The sequence below is a fragment of the Pterocles gutturalis genome, unplaced genomic scaffold, assembly GCF_000699245.1.
Source record: "Pterocles gutturalis isolate BGI_N339 unplaced genomic scaffold, ASM69924v1 scaffold37585, whole genome shotgun sequence".
Lineage (NCBI taxonomy): Eukaryota > Metazoa > Chordata > Aves > Pterocliformes > Pteroclidae > Pterocles > Pterocles gutturalis.
This window is the reverse complement of record NW_010139870.1, coordinates 10,752-32,379: the sequence shown is the minus strand read 5'-3', so window position 1 is coordinate 32,379 and position 21,628 is coordinate 10,752. Positions and strand designations below refer to the sequence as shown.

Sequence of the window (21,628 nt, the reverse complement as noted above, 5' to 3'; positions counted from 1 at the left end):
ACATCTTTTGTGGAGGCACATGGGTCTGACCTTTTCAGGAGATCAGAGACACTGGGCAGATGCTGCAACCTGTTTTAAGCACATGTTTGATTTTAAGCATGGGAGATGCTCTATTAAGTAAGGCAGGGTGTAACTTGCTAGTAGGAAGGTTAATGAATTCATCATATTTCTGGATGCACATTGTGTGTCAGAGAAACCTGGACAAAGATCCAGTCCTTGTCTCCAATTGCATGCAACCATCAGCTGTTCTACCAGGGCAGCGGAAAGCTCCCCTCCTGTTACACTGGAAGGATGGGGGGAATCTCTGTATTGAATAAAGAGCAGAACAGATCATCAAAGTTTCCTTTCCAGCCCTTGACATACAACACATTGATCCCCTTGCTGCTTCATGCGCTGTAACTTCCCCACCAGGCCCCCACAGAAGCTGGACATTGATTCAGACCAATCCCTTCCACACTGAATTGCACCTACAAAGCAGGAGGGGTGCCTTTTTCTGGGAGAAAAGTATCTGTGCAATAAGTTAAGCTCACAGTTTAAACTTCTGTTTCAGGAATCTCAGCTTTTGTGCATAAATGCATGGATAAAATAAAATGAATGCAGTAGTTTTTTTTTTTTTCTCAAAAGCCTCTCTCTGCTCCGTGCACATTTGAAGTTAGTAATCTCCAAGCTATGTTAAAATTTATTAATATCTTCCCTTTGTTGTGTATTGCCCATCACAACTTTTTTTGGGGGGGAAATAGAGTTCTTTTCACTTATATTTTAACAGTAAAAGATCCATAAGATCTAATATAAGCATCTCTGGCAGCAAGCCAAGATCTGGCAATTTGAAAACAAAACAAAACAGTGTTTGCTGCTTTCAAATAACAGCTATCTGCTCCAACTTGTGCAATTTCTTCAGCCAGATCCTTTTAATTACAGCACTCTCACTTAAGTGGGAGTCTGGCTGGAAACCCCACCTGTCATCCAACAAGCACAGGGACAGATCTGACCTCCCCGGGAAAGAATACAAATTTTGCCAATAAATCCAATGAGTGCAGGTTTTCAGTTTGAAGGTCTTGGACCTGTAGATGTCTGTGCACATAAGTCAGTTTAAGTGAGTAAGAAGGTCAAACAGAGATGGACAATTTAGGATAGAACTGAGCTGAGGAGCCCCTTCAGGAAAACATTTGAACAGATGCTCTTTGTGAAGGTACACAGGGATGCGATGAGGTTTATCACAGAATGGTCATAGAATAACAGAACAGTTTGGGTTGGAAGGGACCCCAAAGATCACTGAATTCCAACCCCTGCCATGGGCAGGGACACCTCCCACTAGCCCAGGTTGCCCAAAGCCTCATCCAGCCTGGCCTTGAACCCCTCCAGGGATGAGGTTTAGTGTTTTGGGTTTGTGGTGGGATTTTGGTAGCAGGGTAGGGGCTACAGTGATGGCTACTGGGAGAAGCTGCTGGAAGCTTATCATAGAATCATAGAATGGTTTGGGTTGGAAAGGACCTTAAAGATCATTAAAGATCATTAAAGGGACACTTTCCACTAGCCCAGGTTGCTCAAAGCCTCATCCAGCCTGGCCTTGAACCCCTCCAGGGATGGGGCATCCACAGCTGCGCTGGCCACCCCGGGCCACTGCCGCACCACCCGCACAGGAAAAAATGTCTTCCTAATGTCTAGTCTAATCTCCCTTCTTTCAGCTTATAACCGTTATCCCTTGTCCTCTCACTACACTCCCTGATAAAGAGTGCCTCCCCATCCCTCCTGTAGCCCCCTTCAGGTTCTTGAAGGCTGCTATCAGGTCTCCTCGGAGCCTTCTTTTCTCCAGGCTGAACAACCCCAGCTCTCTGGGGACCTACATTTCCTCTTGGCCTGGGAAAGTTATCTGATGGCTCCTGTCTGCTACTGCCAGGCTCTGAATTCTGTCAGCACCTTGAGCAGGCGAGAGTGGGTTAAGTGGGTATTTCTCAAGACGTGGCAGCTGGGATGGCATGACTTTATCGTGCCCTTTTCCCCTACGATGGTCCTAGCTCAGGGATGTGAAGCAAACAAACAGGAATGCTGTTCCTCAGTAATGAGACCTACACAGCTCTGACGGAGGCTTGGGAAGAGTCCCTCACCTTCACCCTACCCGTCCACCTTGCGGACAGATGACAGACACCTTGCTGAACCCCCCATGAGAGCATCTTCAGGTAGCAAACACTCAAGTTGACTTCTGGTCATGGAATTTTCAGACTTGCACAACAGACCAGAACAAGTCTGGTCTCTTGGCAGAGTTTAAGACCATGTTTTACAACCAAGAGCTCAAGCTATCAAGCTCAAGCTCTCAAGCTCAAGAGCTCAAGGACTGCAAAGGCATTCCCTGCACTCATTGATGGACACTGCCCCAGGATATTTGGCACTAGTTGTCTTGAGGACATCCATATATCAGCCATTCCCTACTTCGAGATCATCTTCCAGGAGCCTTCTCCATTGCAGCAGAGGGAACATGACAAACCCCTCTGTGGGAGAACGAAGTGATGCTTTAACAGCAAGACGTGATGTTGTACAACACACAATTAGACATGTGCAGGTGTGCATCCTGCACACAAAATAACATGGTTCCCTAGTTGACTCAATCCTGCCAGGTGCTGAAAGACTTGATCACTGCAAAAACTCAGTTTCTTGCCCCATCAGTCCCTCAGTGCCTGTGCTGAGCTGAGCTCCTCTCTGCAGAGCCACCTGCTCTCTCTGCTTCTCCAAGATATGGCAGGGAGGGGGTTAAACCAACCTGCTTCTGTTCTGCAGGCAACTGCTGTGAGAATGAATAGTCACTATCAAAGATGCTTTCAACTTTATAAACAATGAGTATAAAGCAGGCAGCATTTAAATTGATCTTTTGAAGGTACATCCTATAACAGGCTCTTAAAATCCTCAAACCAGCTGGAAGCCCTCCAGAGCCCTTTTCTGCGGAGATTTTCAGATTTTGTTTTCGTTGCATTTGAAAGCACTTGCATACATACAAATACACAATTTAACGCCATTTACTAAAGAGCAAAAAATCCTTCTTCCCAGGGCTTCCAGGAGAATATCGGAATAATTAATGCTGCAGGACAGTGTGGTTTTACCCTTATTTGGAGCAGTTACCCTAGCAAGAAAGCTTCTCGACACATATTAAGTAAGTGACCTAACCCTACTGCATGCCTACTGAATTAGGTTGGCCTTTGCCAAGAGAAAGGTTTGATACCAGTTAGTTTCTGCCGCTGATTCTTGTCCACATTTTCCTGTAACTCAGCCCAGCCCAGTCTGGGGGCTCATCCATGCTTCAAATCTATTTTATTTCATGGGCTAGATGGGAGCCAAAGGCCTCTCAGCCCTTCTCCACCACATCACCCACTGAATGTTGCAGTCCCATCACAGCATCCCATCCATCGGGAAAGAAAGCAATGCATGTGCCCCTCCCTGTGTCTACTCCCATGAGGAACAGCTAATGCAGGGTCACTCCTTGCTGGCAGGTGACCTTAGGAGGTGTTACCATTGCTATTGGCACCATCTGGGGACTAGCAAACCAATTTATTACAGATTAAAGCAACCCCAGGTTTAATTTTGTTCTCTGGCCTAATACTTTCTTTTTTTTTTTTTTCTCTCTTGTGTAATATCAGTCTATCTTCTCGAGATGGCAGCATTTCTTAGAGCTATCAAATAATTCAGTCTGGTCCTTGATCTCCTGATTTTTTTTTTTTTTTGTTGTTCTAATCTTTGTACTGTCAGCACTTTTGACCGCATGTTAAACTGCTCCTTTGGGATGCTTAGCTTTGTGTGCCCATCTACTTGGTACAAAGCATATGGATATATTTATACACATATATAAAAATATATATGTATAGATAAAGGTGAAGACATGGTTGGCAATAACCCCTTACACTTTAGTTCTGGGATCCCAGGTCCCTTCCTCACAGCTTACGGCAGGCGGAGTACATCACTCATAGTGGTAAACTGAGTTACTATCTGCCCTGCCATGCAAGAGAAAGTGACTTTCCCTATCAGTATTGAGTGTGAACTTGGAAAGAGACTGATTTCCTCAAGGCCAGACAAAAACATCAGTGAAAATTTAGAGATTAAAAAAAAAAAATCAACAGACCAAAAACTAAACAAAAAGTAGTAAAATCTATGAACCACAAATATTTTAGCAGATGAAAAATGGTGGGGGGAGAGTAATGCTTTTATTTTAAGAAGTCATCCTTTTTTTTTTTTTTTTCAGGACAAACTACTGAGCAGATACCTTGCAGACTTTCAGAAATCCCAGGCAAAGCTGAATGTATTTTGGGCTGATTTTCCTCAGAGCTGGACAACAGGAAGGCAATTAAAATATGTGTATTGAATATGTCAATCATCCATCACTTAAAAACCCCATGCTTGTCAGCTGGCTCCCTCTTTTCCTTGCCAATACACTCCACCTGTTCACACCACGCAGGCCAACACTGCCTGGAAGTGTCTTGTAAAGACTTTGTATTTTGGATTTTATAATTACAGCTGCTCACTTTCTCTGGCAGAACCTTGCTGAATCCCAAAATCTGCTGAGACGCTGCTATTTCTACTGAGCCCTGTTGAAATTTTGGCTGGGATTGAATGAAACCTTGACAGTTTTCCAGTCTGCTGGTTGTAAGGGGAAAAAATTCTCAAAGCCTCCCTAAACTTCTCAGTTCTTCTCCAGCTTTCCCATCAGCTGGTTCAAAATTAGCCAACTAGCCTTGAATCAGATGTTTCCAAGCTGATTTATCACTTCAAAAATACTAGGAGAATGGAGACCTAGAAACCTTGTAGCTTCAAGATCATGTCTCCCAAATGGCTGAATACCAAGGCATGGGATGGTTTGTACAAGGGAAAAATCACTGCATTGCCTGTACTCTCTTCCTTAGTCTTCCTTCCTAGTTGGGGGGTTGGACTAGGTGACCTCCATGGTCCCTTCCAACTCAAACTATTCTATGATTCAATCCCCAAAACAGGATGCTGGCTCCAAAGATGCCTGGTCTGACCTCACACGACACCTCATCTTGTGACCAAGATTTTTGTTGTGCTTTTTGTTTAGTCCATCCAATATTTTATCGTGCTTCAGAAGTCCAGCAGTGCTGCAACTTCCCCTCCCTGCAGAATGACTTCTGCAATGCATCAGCATCCTGCAGCCATGCTGTGGTCAGAGAGGATCCTGCACATTTGTCAACCCACACGCTGTGATTCAGGTCAAATAATTCAGTCCTGTCCCTCTAACAGCAAGACAAAGATGGAAGAAAACGGAAATTGCCCTTGGAAAATGTTGCGGAAATTGCAGTTTCCTCCAAGGAGATATTTTAAGGAGTAATCTCCTGAAAATACTAATGGAAAACACTTCATAGCCTAAGAATTTTTAAATTAGGATCACACTCCTTATTTATAATCCTTTTCTCCTTCCTGCCAATGTAAGAGATTTTAAAGTCAGTATTAAGCACATTAAAACAACAGAGCATGTGAAAATGGCCCACCACCAGGACTTTGAAAAGATATAATACATTAGTAAAGCAGAAAAGAAATGTTTCTGTAACATTTGCTTTTAAATTGCAATAAAGATTACTTCTCTTTTGAGTCGAGATAGTCTTCTGCGTTGCTATTTTGTGCTGCAAGCCAAAATGCCTCAAGACTTAATTTGCATTTAGGTAAAGGATGTGAATAAAAACTTGGTCAATGAAGTAAAGAAACAGTTAGAAACCAAAGTGACTTTCAAAAAGAGAAAGCCTATTTTTTATCGCAGAAGATCAGTGCAACGCCAAAAGAAGAATAAAACATAAGCACTGGGATGCTAGTCACTGTTTTGGCATTATTAATTTGGGGATTTCACAGAATTATAAAGATGTTTTTCCTCCTCTTTAACATAACAGTGTCCTTTTTAAATCTAATACAACGAAATAGCTCTCTGAGCTGGTTGTTAAAATTCACACCATATAATTATGTCAGCTGAATATCTGGATACAAAGATTACTGCAGTAAAATAAAACAGTCAAGTGCACAAACAGATTGGGGAAAAAACACCCATGCACTTCAATTTATTTTCGTGTAGTGAAACACGACAAGTATTCTGAATTTTGAAAGCACTGATCATTCAGCCTCCGCAGGAACAAAAAGGAGCATTAGGTGCCTGGTGCCTATAAAAACCTGTCTGCAGCTTTATATATTTCAGCATTCACTGATTACCTGGGTCGAGGCCAGGAAGAAACTCATCCCAGAGCTCAGAGAACTATCAACAGACTATATGACTTTTATTTCCCTCTGGAGACACGGGGACTACCGAGGTTCCTGTTTCAGTGTAGGAATATTCCTGATTTTGCTGTCCTTTGCAGAGGCACCTACTACCCGAAGCAGCTCAGAAACCTCGCAAGTCACAGCGTTAAAGATTCAGAAAAGCATTAACACATGCATTTCTGTTTGAAACTACTTATCTATCCAGTGATGCCTTAAAAAAAAAAATAATCAATTTTTCAATTGAAAATTCAAGTTTTCAATATCAAAGTCCAGAGAGAGACGATAGAGCAGTGCCCTGGTTTCTGAAATGATTGCTCTAAGAGAGATCAGGACTGAACCATGCTGTCCTTTGAGCCATGAAAGACTGCCCATGGTTTGTCACAGCTCTCCTGCTCTGAACGACTTTCACGCCTTGAGTGATTGCTGCTTGGCTTGCAAAGGTCAGAGGAGAAAAACATAAGCTGGAAATCAATCACAGCCCAGAGTGACTTTGGCCGGGGCAGCCACATTCCAGCTGCTGTATCCGTGCACTTGAGGGCAAAATGCAGAGATCAAATAACTATAAAGTGGCAATGTTGACCTGGGATGAGACGGATGGAGATGCTTTCTATATGTCAACAGGGCAATACTGTGATGCTGCCCCAAAGACAGAGTAGGAAAAGATCACTTGGGTTTTCGAGCCTGGCACCCGTGTTTTTTTTTCAGGCACTTATTGCTTTTCCATCCTGCAGGTTTTCCTTGCCTCAGCCACAGGTGGAAGCACGGTCCTCCCCTAAGTGGCCAGTAAATCCCATCTGGCTCCTGGCACGACTCCAGTTTGTCTCTCATCTTTTTGCTGTGGTCTCATGAGGGAAGCAGACACTTCTCTCCCTGGAGTATAAGCTCCTCCATAGAGCTGTGGCTGTTGTGAATATTTTGTCTTTTTAATTAAGTTTTGGTTTTCTTTGCTTTTGGACTTGGGTTATTTATATTTTCCTCTGAAATCTAGTCCCCCAGAAAGGGAATTAATTATTTTCCTCTCCAGGCAAGGATCCATGCCCAGGACATGCTGTCCTGACTGACAGTCCTGAAGGGGTTAAACATGAGTGCCTGGGCTTAGTGTCACACGGGTTCCCAGACATTCCCTGTTGTAAATTTAATCTGTCTTTAGACAGGTGCCGCATCCCACGGGTGACTGGGATATACTGGGTTATATTTGTTTCTCCTGACCCTGCAGAAGCAGCAAGCCTCTTCCTGAGCAGCTCCTAACCTCACACCGAGCAGTGTTTTGTATCACTAAATCCCAGCACTGAGCAGGGATTGGGAGCATCCTAACAAAACCCTGAACAAGCAGCCTTGAGAGAGGGATGCCACTCTGAATTTGAGCTCAGGGTTAGCAAGCATCTCTCAGGAGTGGTTTGAGTAGGTTGGACAGAGAAGACAATAGCTTAAATTTCCTTCCATCATTTTTTTTCCCATGCCTTGTGTGTGCTTTAGTGTTAAGATGATTGGTTGTGGCTGTACAAAAGGCTCTAGAAAGTTAATCACTTGGTGGTTTGTTGCCATGAAGATGAATATATTACTTAAATGTCACTTCAGTTTTGGTTTGAGTCCTAACCAGGATTTCAGATGCTCTGTGCTGCTGCTCTGAACGGCAGCCTTCACCACCAGTGGTCCTGAATTCATTTGGAAGAATCTGATGCAATTTAACTGTAACAAAGTAGATTTCCAAAGTGAATGACACCATGTTTATTCTCCATAACCAGAGTTTCTTGAGTCAGCTCCGACCCAGGCTCATTGCTGTAGCATTCCGCTCCATGATCCAAGAGGTTCAGATAACACCAGTGTAGGAATATCTGCACCCTGGCTGTGGATGTGGCCTTTGGATATCCTCAGCCCAGGGTACCAAGACACAGATTTTAATAGCAGGTCTCTGCATAGCCACCTCAATCAGTCTTAGATGCCATAAACCTCAAAAGCACCCCACAAGTTAATGTGGGGAAGGCAGATTAAGTTTCTGGAGCCACTTCCCAAGTAGTTAACCTGAAGAACTCTTCCTTTAGTACCTCCTGTCTAAGCTACTCCCTAACATCTGGCAGACTTAAGCACTTCACCAAGTATTCATAACCCATCAGAGCATCCTCAGCCCACGGAGGAAGGTGGCAGATCTTTGACTTACCTTGGTCTGGAACGTACAGAAGACATGAGTCAGGAATGGGTGCTCCCAAGCTAAGGAGAGCACTCTCTTCTCCACCATTGTACATTCAACATCATCATCCATCAGCACCACATCCTTCTTCAGGGCTTTCACAGCGAAATACTGGTCTGTGCTCTTCAGCTCAGCGAGGAACACCTAGGGTGGAAACAGCTGCTCAGAAAGAGCATTGATCTCCTCTCAGAGCTGGTAACACAGCCATGTGAGGGTGGGAGCTGAGCTCTGGGGAATTCACTAGGGTAGACCTTAAAAACGCTGCTGTTTGACGCCCAGTTCTGCCATTACGACTTTGTAGACTTTGAGTTTGTTCCCCACACCCAGAATAGTTTTATGAAGCTGAACCCTGGGAAAGGATGAGAAGGTCTTGGCGACTACAAGAGCAGGGGCTACATGCCCATATTGAGGAGGACATGTCAGAAAGCCAAACACCTCTGATAACAGAAACCATCTTCATGCAAATGCTCATGAGATACATTTCCTGTTTGCTGACTTTAGATAAGAATACATAGAATATTGCTTTGTCAACATGTGAAATGCAAATGTCCTGCACCAGACCCTCAGCAGGTGTAAACTGATGCCCACCAGTAGTTAGACTGGTCTATATCAGATGTGACTTTCTCCCATTCCTCCCAGTTAGTGGGATACCTGAGCAGACAGGCTGGGTCCCCTGTGCTTCTGCAGGACTTCTCTGGGAAGAGCAAAACACATCCCAGAGGCGTTAGGACCTCTCTGTTTTTATGGGCAGGAAAATTCAGACACAAAGCAGCAGAGAAGGGTTTTCTAGAGACCACAGAGCAAAGAAGTTTCCACTGCAAAGCAGTGCCAGTCCTGATCTTTACGCTAACAGCCTGTCGACACTGATTCCCATAGACTGAATAAACACGTAAGATTCATCAAAGAGGTCTTTGAAGTTCTCTACCAGACACTATTTACTGAGTAAGCTCAGACATGTTTTAGCCCTAACAAAAGTTTTGTTTACCCTTTTGGCTACTGCTGCATTTCACTTTGTAGCACTAGACAGACAGTAGAGCCTGGAGCCTCCCTCTGTCTCTGCAGTGAAAGACCAGAAATGCCAACAGTGCTGATGCTGCAGGCACCCTTTGTACCTCCGTTTGTGCGGGGCACTGCTCTCCTGGGGAAACTGGGGACCGCAGGGTATTTGTGCCTTGAGCTGTGACTTCCAGGGTGCAGGTAGGCAATGTCAGACCTCCTGCAGAGGGGGCTTCCTCATGGGTTTGGACTTCAACCTCCCTGGTCCATGCAAAGCTGGAGAGAACCCTCCGGTACTGAGCTCTGCCCACCCTGTCCCCTCTAGGGGGAAGTGAATCTTGCTCCAAGCAAACAAGGGCACCAGGAGAAACACCTACACAGGAAACTTGTGGGTGATGTTTGTTGCAGAAGGGCATGAAATAGCCCATCCTCTCCACACCCACATAGTGCACTGCAGAGAGATGCAGATGTTTGAAGCTTGGAGAGCCCACATTAGCACAGGGGGCTGAATCTGCTTCCACGGGGGTATTGAGGACCTGACCAGACAAACACCTGAGCAACCTCATCTGATTAGAACTGTTTTAAGCAGCAGGTGGGATTAAATGACCTCCAGAGGTCACTTCCTTCCAATGTAAATGTTTCTATGATATCTATGCTCTTGAGTCCATGTTAGTCTGGGCTGTGGAGTTTGGAGTATTCTGGCTTAGCTCTAACCGTGATGCCTCAGCTCTGCTTCCCATGCAAAGTGTAAGACATGCCAAGTGTTTTCAAGTATGGAAAGCCAACACAGCAAATATTTCACCAGTTTAAGAATTGGCTGCAGCAATTGCTTCAGCTCACTTAGCAGGCAAAAAGCATCCCTTCTTTAAGGCACAGTTTCCACCTTGGAAAGATATGGGATCTGAGCAATGCAATACATAATAGTACTCATCCTCCTTATTGGCTGTGAAAATACAATGGTGAGTTCCTCTGAAACTGCTTCAGGCATCTCTGCGCTGGCACTGAATAACATGAGTCCCCTTCCAGGGGACATCTGCAAGAAGGAGGAACAATCCACAATTCATCAAGATTAATGAATCCACTGAAAACAGGTGGTTCTTGTTTCAAAAGCACTAATTCTTGGCTGTTGCAAAATTTGTTTTATGGTCCAGCACAGATCGGAGCTGGGAAAGAGCAGTTAGCGTTCCCAGCTGGGGACCTGCTGCTCTGGAGAGGGGACATGATCCACACTCAACTTTTCAGCTAATGCTTCCGCCTCCCTCCGAGCTTGCTCAGCTAAGTTGGCAGAAGTAGCTGCATGAAGGGGAACAGCACAGAGGTCTTTCCCACCAGCTCTCTGTGGATGCCCAAGCCCCATCAACCTGCACAGAAGGGAAAGTTACAGGTTTACTCAGCTGCTTTCTTGTGGGCAACCGTGAGACAGCAAACTAAAAGGGCAGAGGGAAGGGCAAGGAAGATCTTTGTCTCAGGTAAGGAGAAGACGAAGTTCAAGACTCAGTCATGCCAGAGCAAGGCATCTTGGAGGGCTTGGAGGCATTTTTTCCTAAGTGGCCTTCAAACCACATGCTATTTAGTGCCATAATAAGCAATACGCAGACCTATGCAGTGGCGTCTAGTCCCCTGATGCTTACCTTGCCAAAACTGCCCTTCCCCAGCATCTTGTGCAGGACAAAATCTTCGATGGTTAGTTTTAGCTGCACTTGGTGCTCTTCCTGCTCCTGGGACTGTCCTCCCAAGTCTGACTCTATTAGAGATTCCCCCTTTACTGTGCCCTCCACCGGAGTCTCCCAGGAGATGCCCTGTGGCTCTGCAACACACATCAAAGCATTCAAACAAACCCCTGGAAATGAGAAGAAAATCCCCAGAACACTTACAGGTATTGTGTTTAGAGTTTTAAAAGGGTATTTCAAATAAATGGAAATGTGGCGGCCACGTCTACTAAGTAGATTGGCTCTGCTCCCACATCGCTTTCTCTCTGGAGGAAAACTTACTCCAGCATAACTCCACCTTCTTCAGTGGCATTACTCCCACTTTACAAACTCCTTCATCTGTCTTTCTGTTTTATGGCAGCAAAACTTGGCCAAACCCTTCATTTCTGGCCACCTGTGTTCCTCATTCCTTCTTGCTGGTTGCTGGTATGACGAGGTCCCATTTTTTCGAGGCCTTTTCAAGACCCTTGGCAAAGCTAGCATGTGAAAATATGGGACAGCATTTTCATATTGGGTCCCTGCTCCAGATGCGAAGCTCTGATCAAGTACTCCAGCTGTCCTGGAGTGGAACTACTCATTTTTTTCACTACTCCATTCACTTGGATGTACATGAACTTCTAAGAATCTCATCCCTTACTGGATTTAACCCATGTGCTCAAGTGCATACTTTCTGTACCGTCCTAAATTGCTGAACAGCAAGAACACTACTCAGCAGACAAACAGACCCACAGGTCTGTAGGTCCAGTTTCTAGAATATTATCTCCACAGAGGGCACTGAGAAAGTGCATGATAGTGGGGCCTGAGCTTGAGCTTTATTTAGGGTTGGAGCTGAGGACCCACTGTTCCTTGCTAGGTTTAAGTTTTTTTTCCCCTTTCTGGTAGATGCATTTTAAAGCTTGTGGGAGGCAGAAAAGCATTGTGTCAGTGCCATCATAGGTCTGCTGCAGTTACAGCACAGTTCTTGGAGGAGTACCATGAACCATGAAGCCGGAGAGGTCCTGAAATGACCTTTTATGTGGGCCACATGGGTCTAATGAAAGATGATGTCATTTTTGCTCCTAATATCCAGAGTTCTGTGACTCAAGAACAAAGCAGAAAAACAAGAGATCTCCCCAGGAGACTGTAACTTTTGTTTTAGGCCACTGAGCCCCCAGTAGCTTTGTCCAAGGTCTGTTAATCAGTTCTTGTCCCATATCTCTCATTCATCCTCCTAAATATCTGCTCTTGTAGCACAGAGGGCTGTGACACCTAGATCAGCTCACAGGTGAATGCAGTGGGGATCTGTCAATGGTTTTCAAAGGTACTGGATGTCAACCCCCACTCAAAAATATGAAAGCAGAAAGAGAATTGGCCATGGTGATCAGAAGGACTCTTCATCTCCTGTTTAGAGCTTGGTTTCACGTTAAAGTTCTCATATTTTACAGTTTACGAGTCCCAAGAAGGGAATAAACACATCATTTCCAATGGAGGTATGAGGTGTGCTCAAGTACCAGGTCAGAAAGAGAGTTTAGGGGTCAGCTGAACGAGTGGTAGTTGGTGACTCGTGTCACCAGGGGTTGGGATGGCATGGGGGAAGTGCAAATGTACAGAAAGGAAAGGAACCAGGTTGAAATCAAGGGTCTCTGCCATGCCTAAGTTATGTGGCTGGGAAAAGTGGTTTATGTTCTGGGACAAGAAAGGGTATATCTTGCTCTAGGCTGGAAAAATGCATGAAAGATTCAATGGGTAATAAATTCCCCATCCTTGTCACGTTCACCTAACCATGTACAAATCAAAAAATTAACAAAGCCTGCTGTCCCACATCACTAGGGGAAACTACCTTTTCTTCCTGTTGTAGATGCTGGCAATGCCTGAAGTGGTGTTACCTCCTTCACAGGAACTGGGAAGCCAATTTCAAGAGGTCCATCCCTGGAGATCTGTTCAGTGTCACGCTGACAGCGAGCCTGGATTGCAGAAAACAGCAAATGACTTTTGAGCCAAATATCAAGTTCTGAGCTTATGGACATTGTGGCTTCTTGAGTGTGACTGTCACAGAAGCCAAGATCTAGAAGACACCCTTGCTTATGAGGAGAGCATCTCTGTACCCAATGTTTAGGGGTTTGGTAACCTAGAGGAACCCACAGCCTTCTGTGAGATGTGTGTGGGTGTTAACGGATCTTTGCACTGCCAACATAGAGATCCCCATTTTGTGCAGGGCCCTGAGTCCTTGGCTATCCACACAAAGGACATTTTAATTAACAACTTCTTCCCCAATAGTCCTCTTTGAAGAGAAATTGGAAATATACTAGAGGCTGGAACATGCTGCAGCCTCATCCCTGTACAGTGTCTGGATGTCACTCTGAAGAAGTCCTTGCACCAGGCTGTTGCAGAAGGTAGGATTTTGTCTGGATTTGAGGGTGATGAGACAAAAGCATGAAAGATATATCCTCTGAGGGCTACTGAACACTAAGACTCCACCTATGGCTCAAGAACTCTCAGATCTGTTTGGAATGAAACTCCTCAGAGGAGGGACTCTCACAAAGAGACCTATACCTTGGGGAGAGAATCTAGATACTACTGTTATATAAACGACACTATGAACACAGAAAATTGGACTAAAAGAAGGAAAAACAGCTTGTCACAAGCCCAAAATCATAAAAAAATTTAGAGATTCAAGCTCAAAATCAGGATCGTTAGGATACCTCTCAGCTCTTGTGTAACATCAGAGAGGGACAAAATCCACAGGTACCTAGTTTTCCATAATAAGGACATAAAACTCTGCACTTGGTACCCACAGTGCTCCACTCAATACCCTTACTTCTTGCACTGAAACAAACATCGAACAATTGATCCTCCTTTCTCCAGGTCACCTAAGGCTTAAGGTATTTACCTGCTGGGTGCTCTCTATCATTGCCAGAGCTTCAGCCATTAGTTTCTGGTTAACTCCACAAAGGTTTGCTACTTTTGTCTGGCACTTGTGATGGACATTCATGCCACATGCTGAAAGAAAGAACAAGAGGTGTCAGGACAACAAAGGATAGCTAGGTTGTGAAGGGTATGACATCAGGTTGGGCAGGAACATGTGGGGCTGTTGGCCAAGGACAGAGATCAGCCATGGAAACAGCTCAGAGCCTGGGCAAAATTTATGTCTGATGAGATGGGACTCAGGCCATGTTTTGGTTCTGTAGGGAGACAAAGTTTTTTTTATATCTTCTGCGCAAAATGTTGCATTTCCACATCCATCAGCCTTTGCAGCTACAGGTTACCAAAACTCTACAGCCTATCAGCTCAAAGATAAACCATAATCACAGAACAGGATCTCCACATTGGCATAGGATTGTAAAGATAGTGAAGTGTCTTGGGTCTGTCTGACAGTGGAAATAGAGCACGCAAGTTGAAACTAGGAGTGATATTGGAAGATCAGCCCTGTCACTGAGATGTTGTTTGGCTCTTTGAGAAGTGACTCTCCAGCCTTGTGGACCACATATCTTTCTGTAGACTGACAGTTGTCATCCTCCTTGAAGAACAATCCTCCTTGAAGGATGGTCTTCTTGACCACTCCTTCACTACCCCAAATGCCATATCATACCGGTCTTGTAGAGAAGAGTGATAAATGAGATTTGGCTCTTCAGACTGCAGTCCTCTAAAGTCAACTCCTACTCCTATGCTCAGCTCATGCCACATACGTCAGGAACTCACCATCACACTTCAGTCCTTGCCGCGCAAAGCCCCAGAGGAGCGTGCCACAGTGGTCACAGAAAGTTGGGCTCTTGTAGTTGTAGACTTTGAAGCGGTGAGGCATGTCAATCTTGAATCTCTCTTTACGGAGCTGCAAGAGAAAAGCTGTGTTGGCAATTCACTCTTCTGCACCTCAGCTCTGCATGGAAAACCAACCTTGTACTACAGAAGATGGGATGTCTTTTTATCCTTGGGCATGACCATCAAGAAGAAACTACCTATAACTATCATTCAGATATATGAAGCGAAATTTTGATACATAATAACTGCAATTCAGTGGGAACTGGGTAATTTAATCCCTGGGCTTGATTTATCTGACTGGAGAGCTGCTTGCATCTCAACTACGCACCTAGACTCCATCAATGCTCAGTGGAAAACAAGTGGTACTTCTAAAAATTATTCACCCCATCCTGAAATGGATGTTTACATTTGTTGTCATGAATCACTCCTTGGAAGAGCCTGTTTTGGTGTTTTTTTAGTACACAGGGAGTCAGAGGCGATGACAAAGTTGGATACATCTACCCTGGAGATGTCAGAAGGCAAGTGAGATGAATCTCATCTCTGAAGACTGTAAAAGGAGAACAGGAGCCAGGGTGGGACTGGAAGCAAACAGAAGCTGTGGGACACAATTTAGAAAAAAGGGAACAGTCTTATCAAGAGTTAAAGTTCCACTTTTTCCCACCAAAAAAAGAAGGTTTATTATAAACTGATACGAGGAAAATTAAATAAATAATAGTGGAGATGCTAGATCTTCCACGGACTGTTTGGAAATCTCAGATAACACAGAGTGGGATGTTAAAGTACTGCTCTGAAAATTCAATGTGATGTCCTGCCTAACACTGGGGGGTGAAGAATTTCCTCCAGTAAATCTCCATCTCATGTGCATGACTTCATACATCAGAAAAATGTCAGTCCTGATTCAGCAACTGCTTATTCAGCAGCTGCATTTGAGGAAATCACAAGTAGGAGGTAATGAAACCACTGGAAACATAAAAAACAAAGGGCACAGATCAAATCCCACAGCTTTTAGTTCAGTAGCATCTTTTGCTTTGTCAGAAGTTGTTTTACAGGAGAGATGTGAATGACACCCAAGTTTTTTAAAAGCAGCCAAATAATAATACGTACCATTGTTTCGTTGCTGTTGATTGCTGATCCTGTACACTTGGCTATTACTTTATCGATGCACTTCTTATGAATGGCAGCGTTACATTCTGAAAGAACAAATGTATTACCATGTTAATAAAAAAATGCCTTAAGAAAAGATCAAGTAAAAAGTGGTAGCAAAAAAAAAAATTCTTACGTCTGCATTGATAGCCTTGTTTATTCAGACCCCTGAAATAAACAGAGAAGTGGTTAATTCTGAATTTTCTGTAAGCCTTCACAGAAGAAAGGAAAGCAATATTTAAGAAAGAAACAGAATAAAAGCTTTGCTTTTTATCAGTCTTTTTGGAGCTTCTCTACTCTAAATATCTGTATTCAGTCTAACTGTGGTTTCACAGCATTTTCAGCACATATTCACATTCTGAGTTTCACAATATCTAAATAGCAAACTGGGCTGATGAGAAATGTCTGAGCATTTGGGAAAAGACAAACATATTTATAAAAAATAAAAGAAAAAACGAAGGGAAGTTGGAATTACAACTGCAAACCACATCCTTGAAGTGATGCAATAACTCTACGTGTAAGATACCAAGGGTACAGTCCTGCTGCCTTCACTGCCAGCAGGAGCACAGATAGTCACTGGAGAAGCAGAGCTGGTCCCTAGAGTTAAAAGGGGAAAATGCACAGATCCATTCTCATTTACCATACAAAGTCATGACAGACAGAGCAGAAGGTGGGTTGTGGAAAGAAGGTGGCTGTGAACTCGTGACACTTGACATTATGGATTTTCGCCTGTTTGATGGCTCCCCTGCGCTGGTGCAAGGAGAAAAAGCCTTCAGCCTCACAGTCAGCCAGGTCCTTTGCATCTAGGGGGAAAGGAAACAGAGGATTCATCAGGGTGCACTGTCGTGCTCAGGCACCTTGAGAAACTGCAGCTGCCAAAATACCAAGTGACTGAAACTGATGATTCACTCATGGGAATGAATATTTTTAAGAACCACCCTTTTCTGAAACCCACACAAGGCTTGTTTGGATGGTTTTTTATCTATTATTCCTACAGGGACACTAAAATGACTTTAAACTCTGGACTGTCAGCTTCCTTGAATATTCATAATGCTGCTTTTGAAATACAGACCAGCAGTTTCCCAAGGACAGATAATATGCAGCTAAACATAAAATTCTAACTTTGTGTAGCACTGAAGAACCATGCCTTAAAAAAGATAAAATTACATGAAAAATAATAATGATTTATGTATGTACCCAAAAGTACATGCATAAATACATATGTACATATATGTATGTGGGTATTTAACTGAATCCTTTATGTGTGCATGTACGTGTGTGAGCAAGCACGTATGTATATTCCCAGGATAATTTTTTTCTTGTTATTTTTCCACGCCAACAATTGCTTTGCTGTTTGCTGTGTCCATGCCATTTCTCACAGTTCACATTTAACCCTTTTAGAACAGCAAACAAACCAATTCTGACCCCACACACGTGCAGTTATATACGTGCTTGTGTCTACAAATCCAGATATGCACACAATATCTCAGTCTCTGTTTTGTTTTACTCATGCATTACACAGGTATTCTGTGGAAGCCGGCTCCCTGTGTGATCTGATGCTGATCTTCCTATTTGTAATACAAACACAACTTGCATTTTCTGTGCTTTGGCATCTCTGGTATCTCTGATACAAGGAGGCAACAATACTCTCTATTCAAGGTCGGAATGGATGAATATATCAGTATGGACATGCTATTAGCTGCTTTCAGTACTTCTGTGTTTCTATAAATAGAAGGTCCTTCTAGATACCTACACCTTAGAGCTTCACCCCACATCTGAGGGTGTGAGAATTTTGGTATCCAAGACAGGAGGGTAAGACTGAGCATTTAGATTGGAACCAATGTTCTTCAACAAAACAAAACGCATTTCACATGGACATTGAACTTGGCAGGTGGGACTTGGTTCCCAGTGAAGACACATAAAGGATGGGGTGGGACACCAGCGTAAATAATCTGCTGCCAGGTCCCTGGAGGTCTAGCTGGAGGAAGAAATGGAGCCCAGTGACAGCTCACCTTGCTGCAGAAACCTGCATTTGATCAGATGAATCACTCTCTAGGTTCTTTTCGTGTTTTGCCTAGATTGCTCTTGATATTAAAAGCCCAACTAACAAGTAGACTTAGGTGTTGTCACCTGTAAATTGTATCCCAACCTTTACATCTGCACTATAACACACACCATGGCACATGCTACATGCATACATACAAGCAGAATGATTTCAGAGGGAGCTGGCTCCTATGTGTCTATTCTGTCTTGAATAGTGTAACGACAAAATCTACCATTTTAGTGGTAAAATGGCCAAAAAATCTGCGTTGCAAATCACAGAGGAACAAGCAGTCTTCATCCCCACCATACAATCAAAATTGATTTTCTGGGCTGTTCGTTTCAAACTGCTATGATAGTTCCTATGAATAAATCAGTAATAACATGGGCACTGCTTTCAGTAAAGGCACCGTGTCTACCCCACATAACCAGAAATCACATCTATCAATTAACAAACAAAATCACTTGCCACTTATTTCCAGGAAGTATCTTGCATTCATCAGCATTCGCCCTTGAGGTTTCAGTTCTAGCTGGTTGAGATAAGTGAAAAACAACAACAAAAAAAAGACCAGTGCGATCATTAAACAGTAATTTAAAGAAGCAACAATCATTTCAGATGACTCAAAGTATCTTCTTTTCCCAGTGGGAACAGATGAATGCCAAAGGATGCTAATTTTTGGGTTGCTCCTACCCCTGTGGGGCAACAAGGCAGAGTAGTAGCATCTACAGAGGAGCCTAGATGACCTCCTATCAAAAATCACAGAAGCTGTAGGCAGGTTTTTACCAGCTCAGGACCAGCACTATCTATAAAGAAAACTTGTCATTCACAGTGGATCTTGCAAGGGGTAAGTGGGAGCACCCCTAAAAAAATCAGCCAGCTTCAGGCAGGTACTTAAAAGATGCTGAAATCTTTTAGAAACTTTGTTCTTCAAGTCTGACTTTCATTACAGTCAATGTGAGTGACTCTACAAGCTTGCTCAGGTGTTTTTTGGATCTTCCCACTGGATCTGGAAATTCCCACCTGTCTGAACCTTCAGCCTTTATAAATCTGGATCCACTTGCCTAGAAATAAGGAGACCTACATTCAAGAATTTCTTCAGCCTGAGAACCACAACTGTGCCTTCCCCACCCACCTCCAGCACAATCTGAGCAAGGTTACCTTTACCTTCCAGGTAAAGCAGTTCTCATGCACAGAAAAGTGAGAAAAATGTTATTTTCTCCCCTCATGACCCTTGCAGGATGGGATATCTTGGACCACCCTCCCTAGGTTATGACTTGTATTGGGGAGTGAGTGTAGAGAAGATCTCAGGAGCTGTTACTAGGATGGGACACAAAAGGACCAGGGTTTCCCAACCCCACTAGGTCTTGGGTCTGTTACCCTTGCTACAAGAAAGGAGAAACTCACTCCATGTGTCCCCTCTCCTCCTCGCCAGGTTACAACCTCCCATGGCTTTGAGATCCGGGGTTGAAATAATGTTGAGCAGAGCCTTTTGGTTTTCAATTCCATCCCTGAGTATCTCAATTCCTTCTAAGGTTTGTGTTAAACGTGCAAACCTCTATCAAATCTTGCTCTTAGGTCTGACCAAGGCCTTTTTTGACTTTTTACTCTCTGCTTAACTCAAGTAGCTTTGCCTGAGAACTAGCATGAGAAATAAAAAACAAAAAAAACCCCCAGGAAACCAGTTGATCTCCAAATGTCTTTCCACTTTATTGTTACTCATGGCGTGGCTGCTGTATACTACATGTTAAAAACTATTATCAAGAATATTCTTGCTTGGACTACGAGGGAATACAACCTTATATTTAGCATCCTTATGAAGACTGTTACTTCAAATTTACTCTACTGTAATTCCAGTGATTTTAAAGGAGTTCCTCTGGCATAACTCTCAAGTCAGGCAGCTGTGAATCAGGTACTTTATATTAGATTAAATTTTTAAAACTGTTTCCCCAGAGCACATAAAATAATTCACATTTAGCCACTCATATTACCATTTGTCCCCAACGGGTTTCCTAAACAAAGATTAATACTTGGGCACAGCTCACATTAACCAGAATCCCTGCTAACAGAAGGTGTATGTTTCAATATGACAGCAGCAGGTAATATAAATGTGCCATGCTCTTTTTTTTCTGATATGCATGGAAGTCTTTCCTTCAGGTCTTACCTAAGTAGGCTCAAAACATTATTCTTTGGATGGCAGCCAGTTCCTGCTGCCCTGCTGGTTACAGCCACAGACACAAGGCATTCCCCTACCCCAGAGCAGCTCCCCATCATGTCCTGCAAGAGGAGATAACGATGCTTACCCATATCTCTGTCTTCCCATTGTTCTTTTTGCACCTCTCCGCCAGCACCTTGAGTTCTACCGTGGTCTCTGAAACCATTTCGGCACTTTTGTCCTTGACAACGATGTGCATGACCCTGCCGTTGTTGATGTGGGCATCGAAAGTGCTGTTCCAGGGTGGGTACATGGTGGGCTTCTTCTGCACATACACTTGGCCATTTTCTGTCAAGCAGAAGTGGTTTGGATTGACTGGATTTGATTCTCATCTTCACCAAGGCCACCGCTCTACAGTTCATGAGACTCAGTAAATAACTGCGTGTTATTTACCCACTTTAAGGTCTCTCTCCTGGCAGGGTGTGTAATGGGTGTTGGAGTGTCTTAGGAGGTGACGGTGTGAAGTGAAACCCAGGGTGGGTTTCATTTCACTTTACTTTAGGTGTTTACAATGTGCATGCCCTGGTCTGAGCTGTCTGAACACTGGCTCCATTAAGAGCTAGTAAAGAGAATATAAATCAACGGAGTTTGGGTGTTTGACCAAATACAGATGTCTCCTTTAGAAAAGATAATTTCCACCCTTCACTCCATTAACTCTGTTGAGTAGATCTCAAATGCAGACTCCAACACCATAGATACTCACATCCAACCAGGTGAATCTCATCACATCCAACCAGGTGAATCTCATCACACCCAACCAGCTATAGGTATCATCTGTCCCAAGGCAATGCAAGATGAAACAGGTTTGCTTCAGTCCCCCCAAAAGCTGGGCACACTCTGTGATTAGGTTCAGCTGGAGCACATGTCCCGTCAGTTGCTACATCTCAGCTAACTCCAGGATGTTAAGACATAAAGTCTTGTAGACCTGCAACCACATCCACAGTGGTGTAGAGTTTTCAATCTAGCAAACTTTTCCTGCACTTCTTCCTCATGCATGAATTCCTCTTCCTTCAAAGCAGACACATCTTAAAATGGTGAAGGGTATCTACCTCTGAGGCTTAGCGTTAGCTCGCAGAGGGTTATCTCTAGTTAGTTCTCTCTGGAAAGAGTCTCAGCCAGCTTTATTTATTTCATACAGCTCATTCTATTTCACATAGCCCCATAAAAGGCCTGGATACTTACTCAAGGTAAATTCTATTTCATAGTTACCCTCTGCAAATTTTCAACCTATCAAACGCCAGAGATGGTGGAATAAGAGAATAAAAAGCAGTCGCATGAGCGACTTATTTCCAATAATCCCAACCTTTTCCTCATCCCACCCAGCTGGAAAACCACATGGAGCCAATAGCCTGGAATGTGACACG

General features: G+C 43.7%; 1 protein-coding gene across 1 annotated transcript in view; it reads right to left on the bottom strand.

Annotated features, from left to right (window-relative positions):
* The window catches only part of PRKCQ (protein kinase C, theta), a 40,290-nt gene that overhangs the window by 13,128 nt on the left and 5,534 nt on the right, over window positions 1-21,628 (bottom strand). The window contains exons 3-12 of the mRNA XM_010083461.1: window positions 20,353-20,552; window positions 18,521-18,581; window positions 16,652-16,814; window positions 16,148-16,179; window positions 15,973-16,058; window positions 14,809-14,938; window positions 14,000-14,109; window positions 12,950-13,073; window positions 11,053-11,228; window positions 8,396-8,569 (exon numbers count right to left, since the gene is read on the bottom strand). Coding sequence (XP_010081763.1) covers window positions 8,396-8,569; window positions 11,053-11,228; window positions 12,950-13,073; window positions 14,000-14,109; window positions 14,809-14,938; window positions 15,973-16,058; window positions 16,148-16,179; window positions 16,652-16,814; window positions 18,521-18,581; window positions 20,353-20,552 — 1,256 coding nt within the window. The remainder of the gene's footprint in view (window positions 1-8,395; window positions 8,570-11,052; window positions 11,229-12,949; window positions 13,074-13,999; window positions 14,110-14,808; window positions 14,939-15,972; window positions 16,059-16,147; window positions 16,180-16,651; window positions 16,815-18,520; window positions 18,582-20,352; window positions 20,553-21,628) is intronic.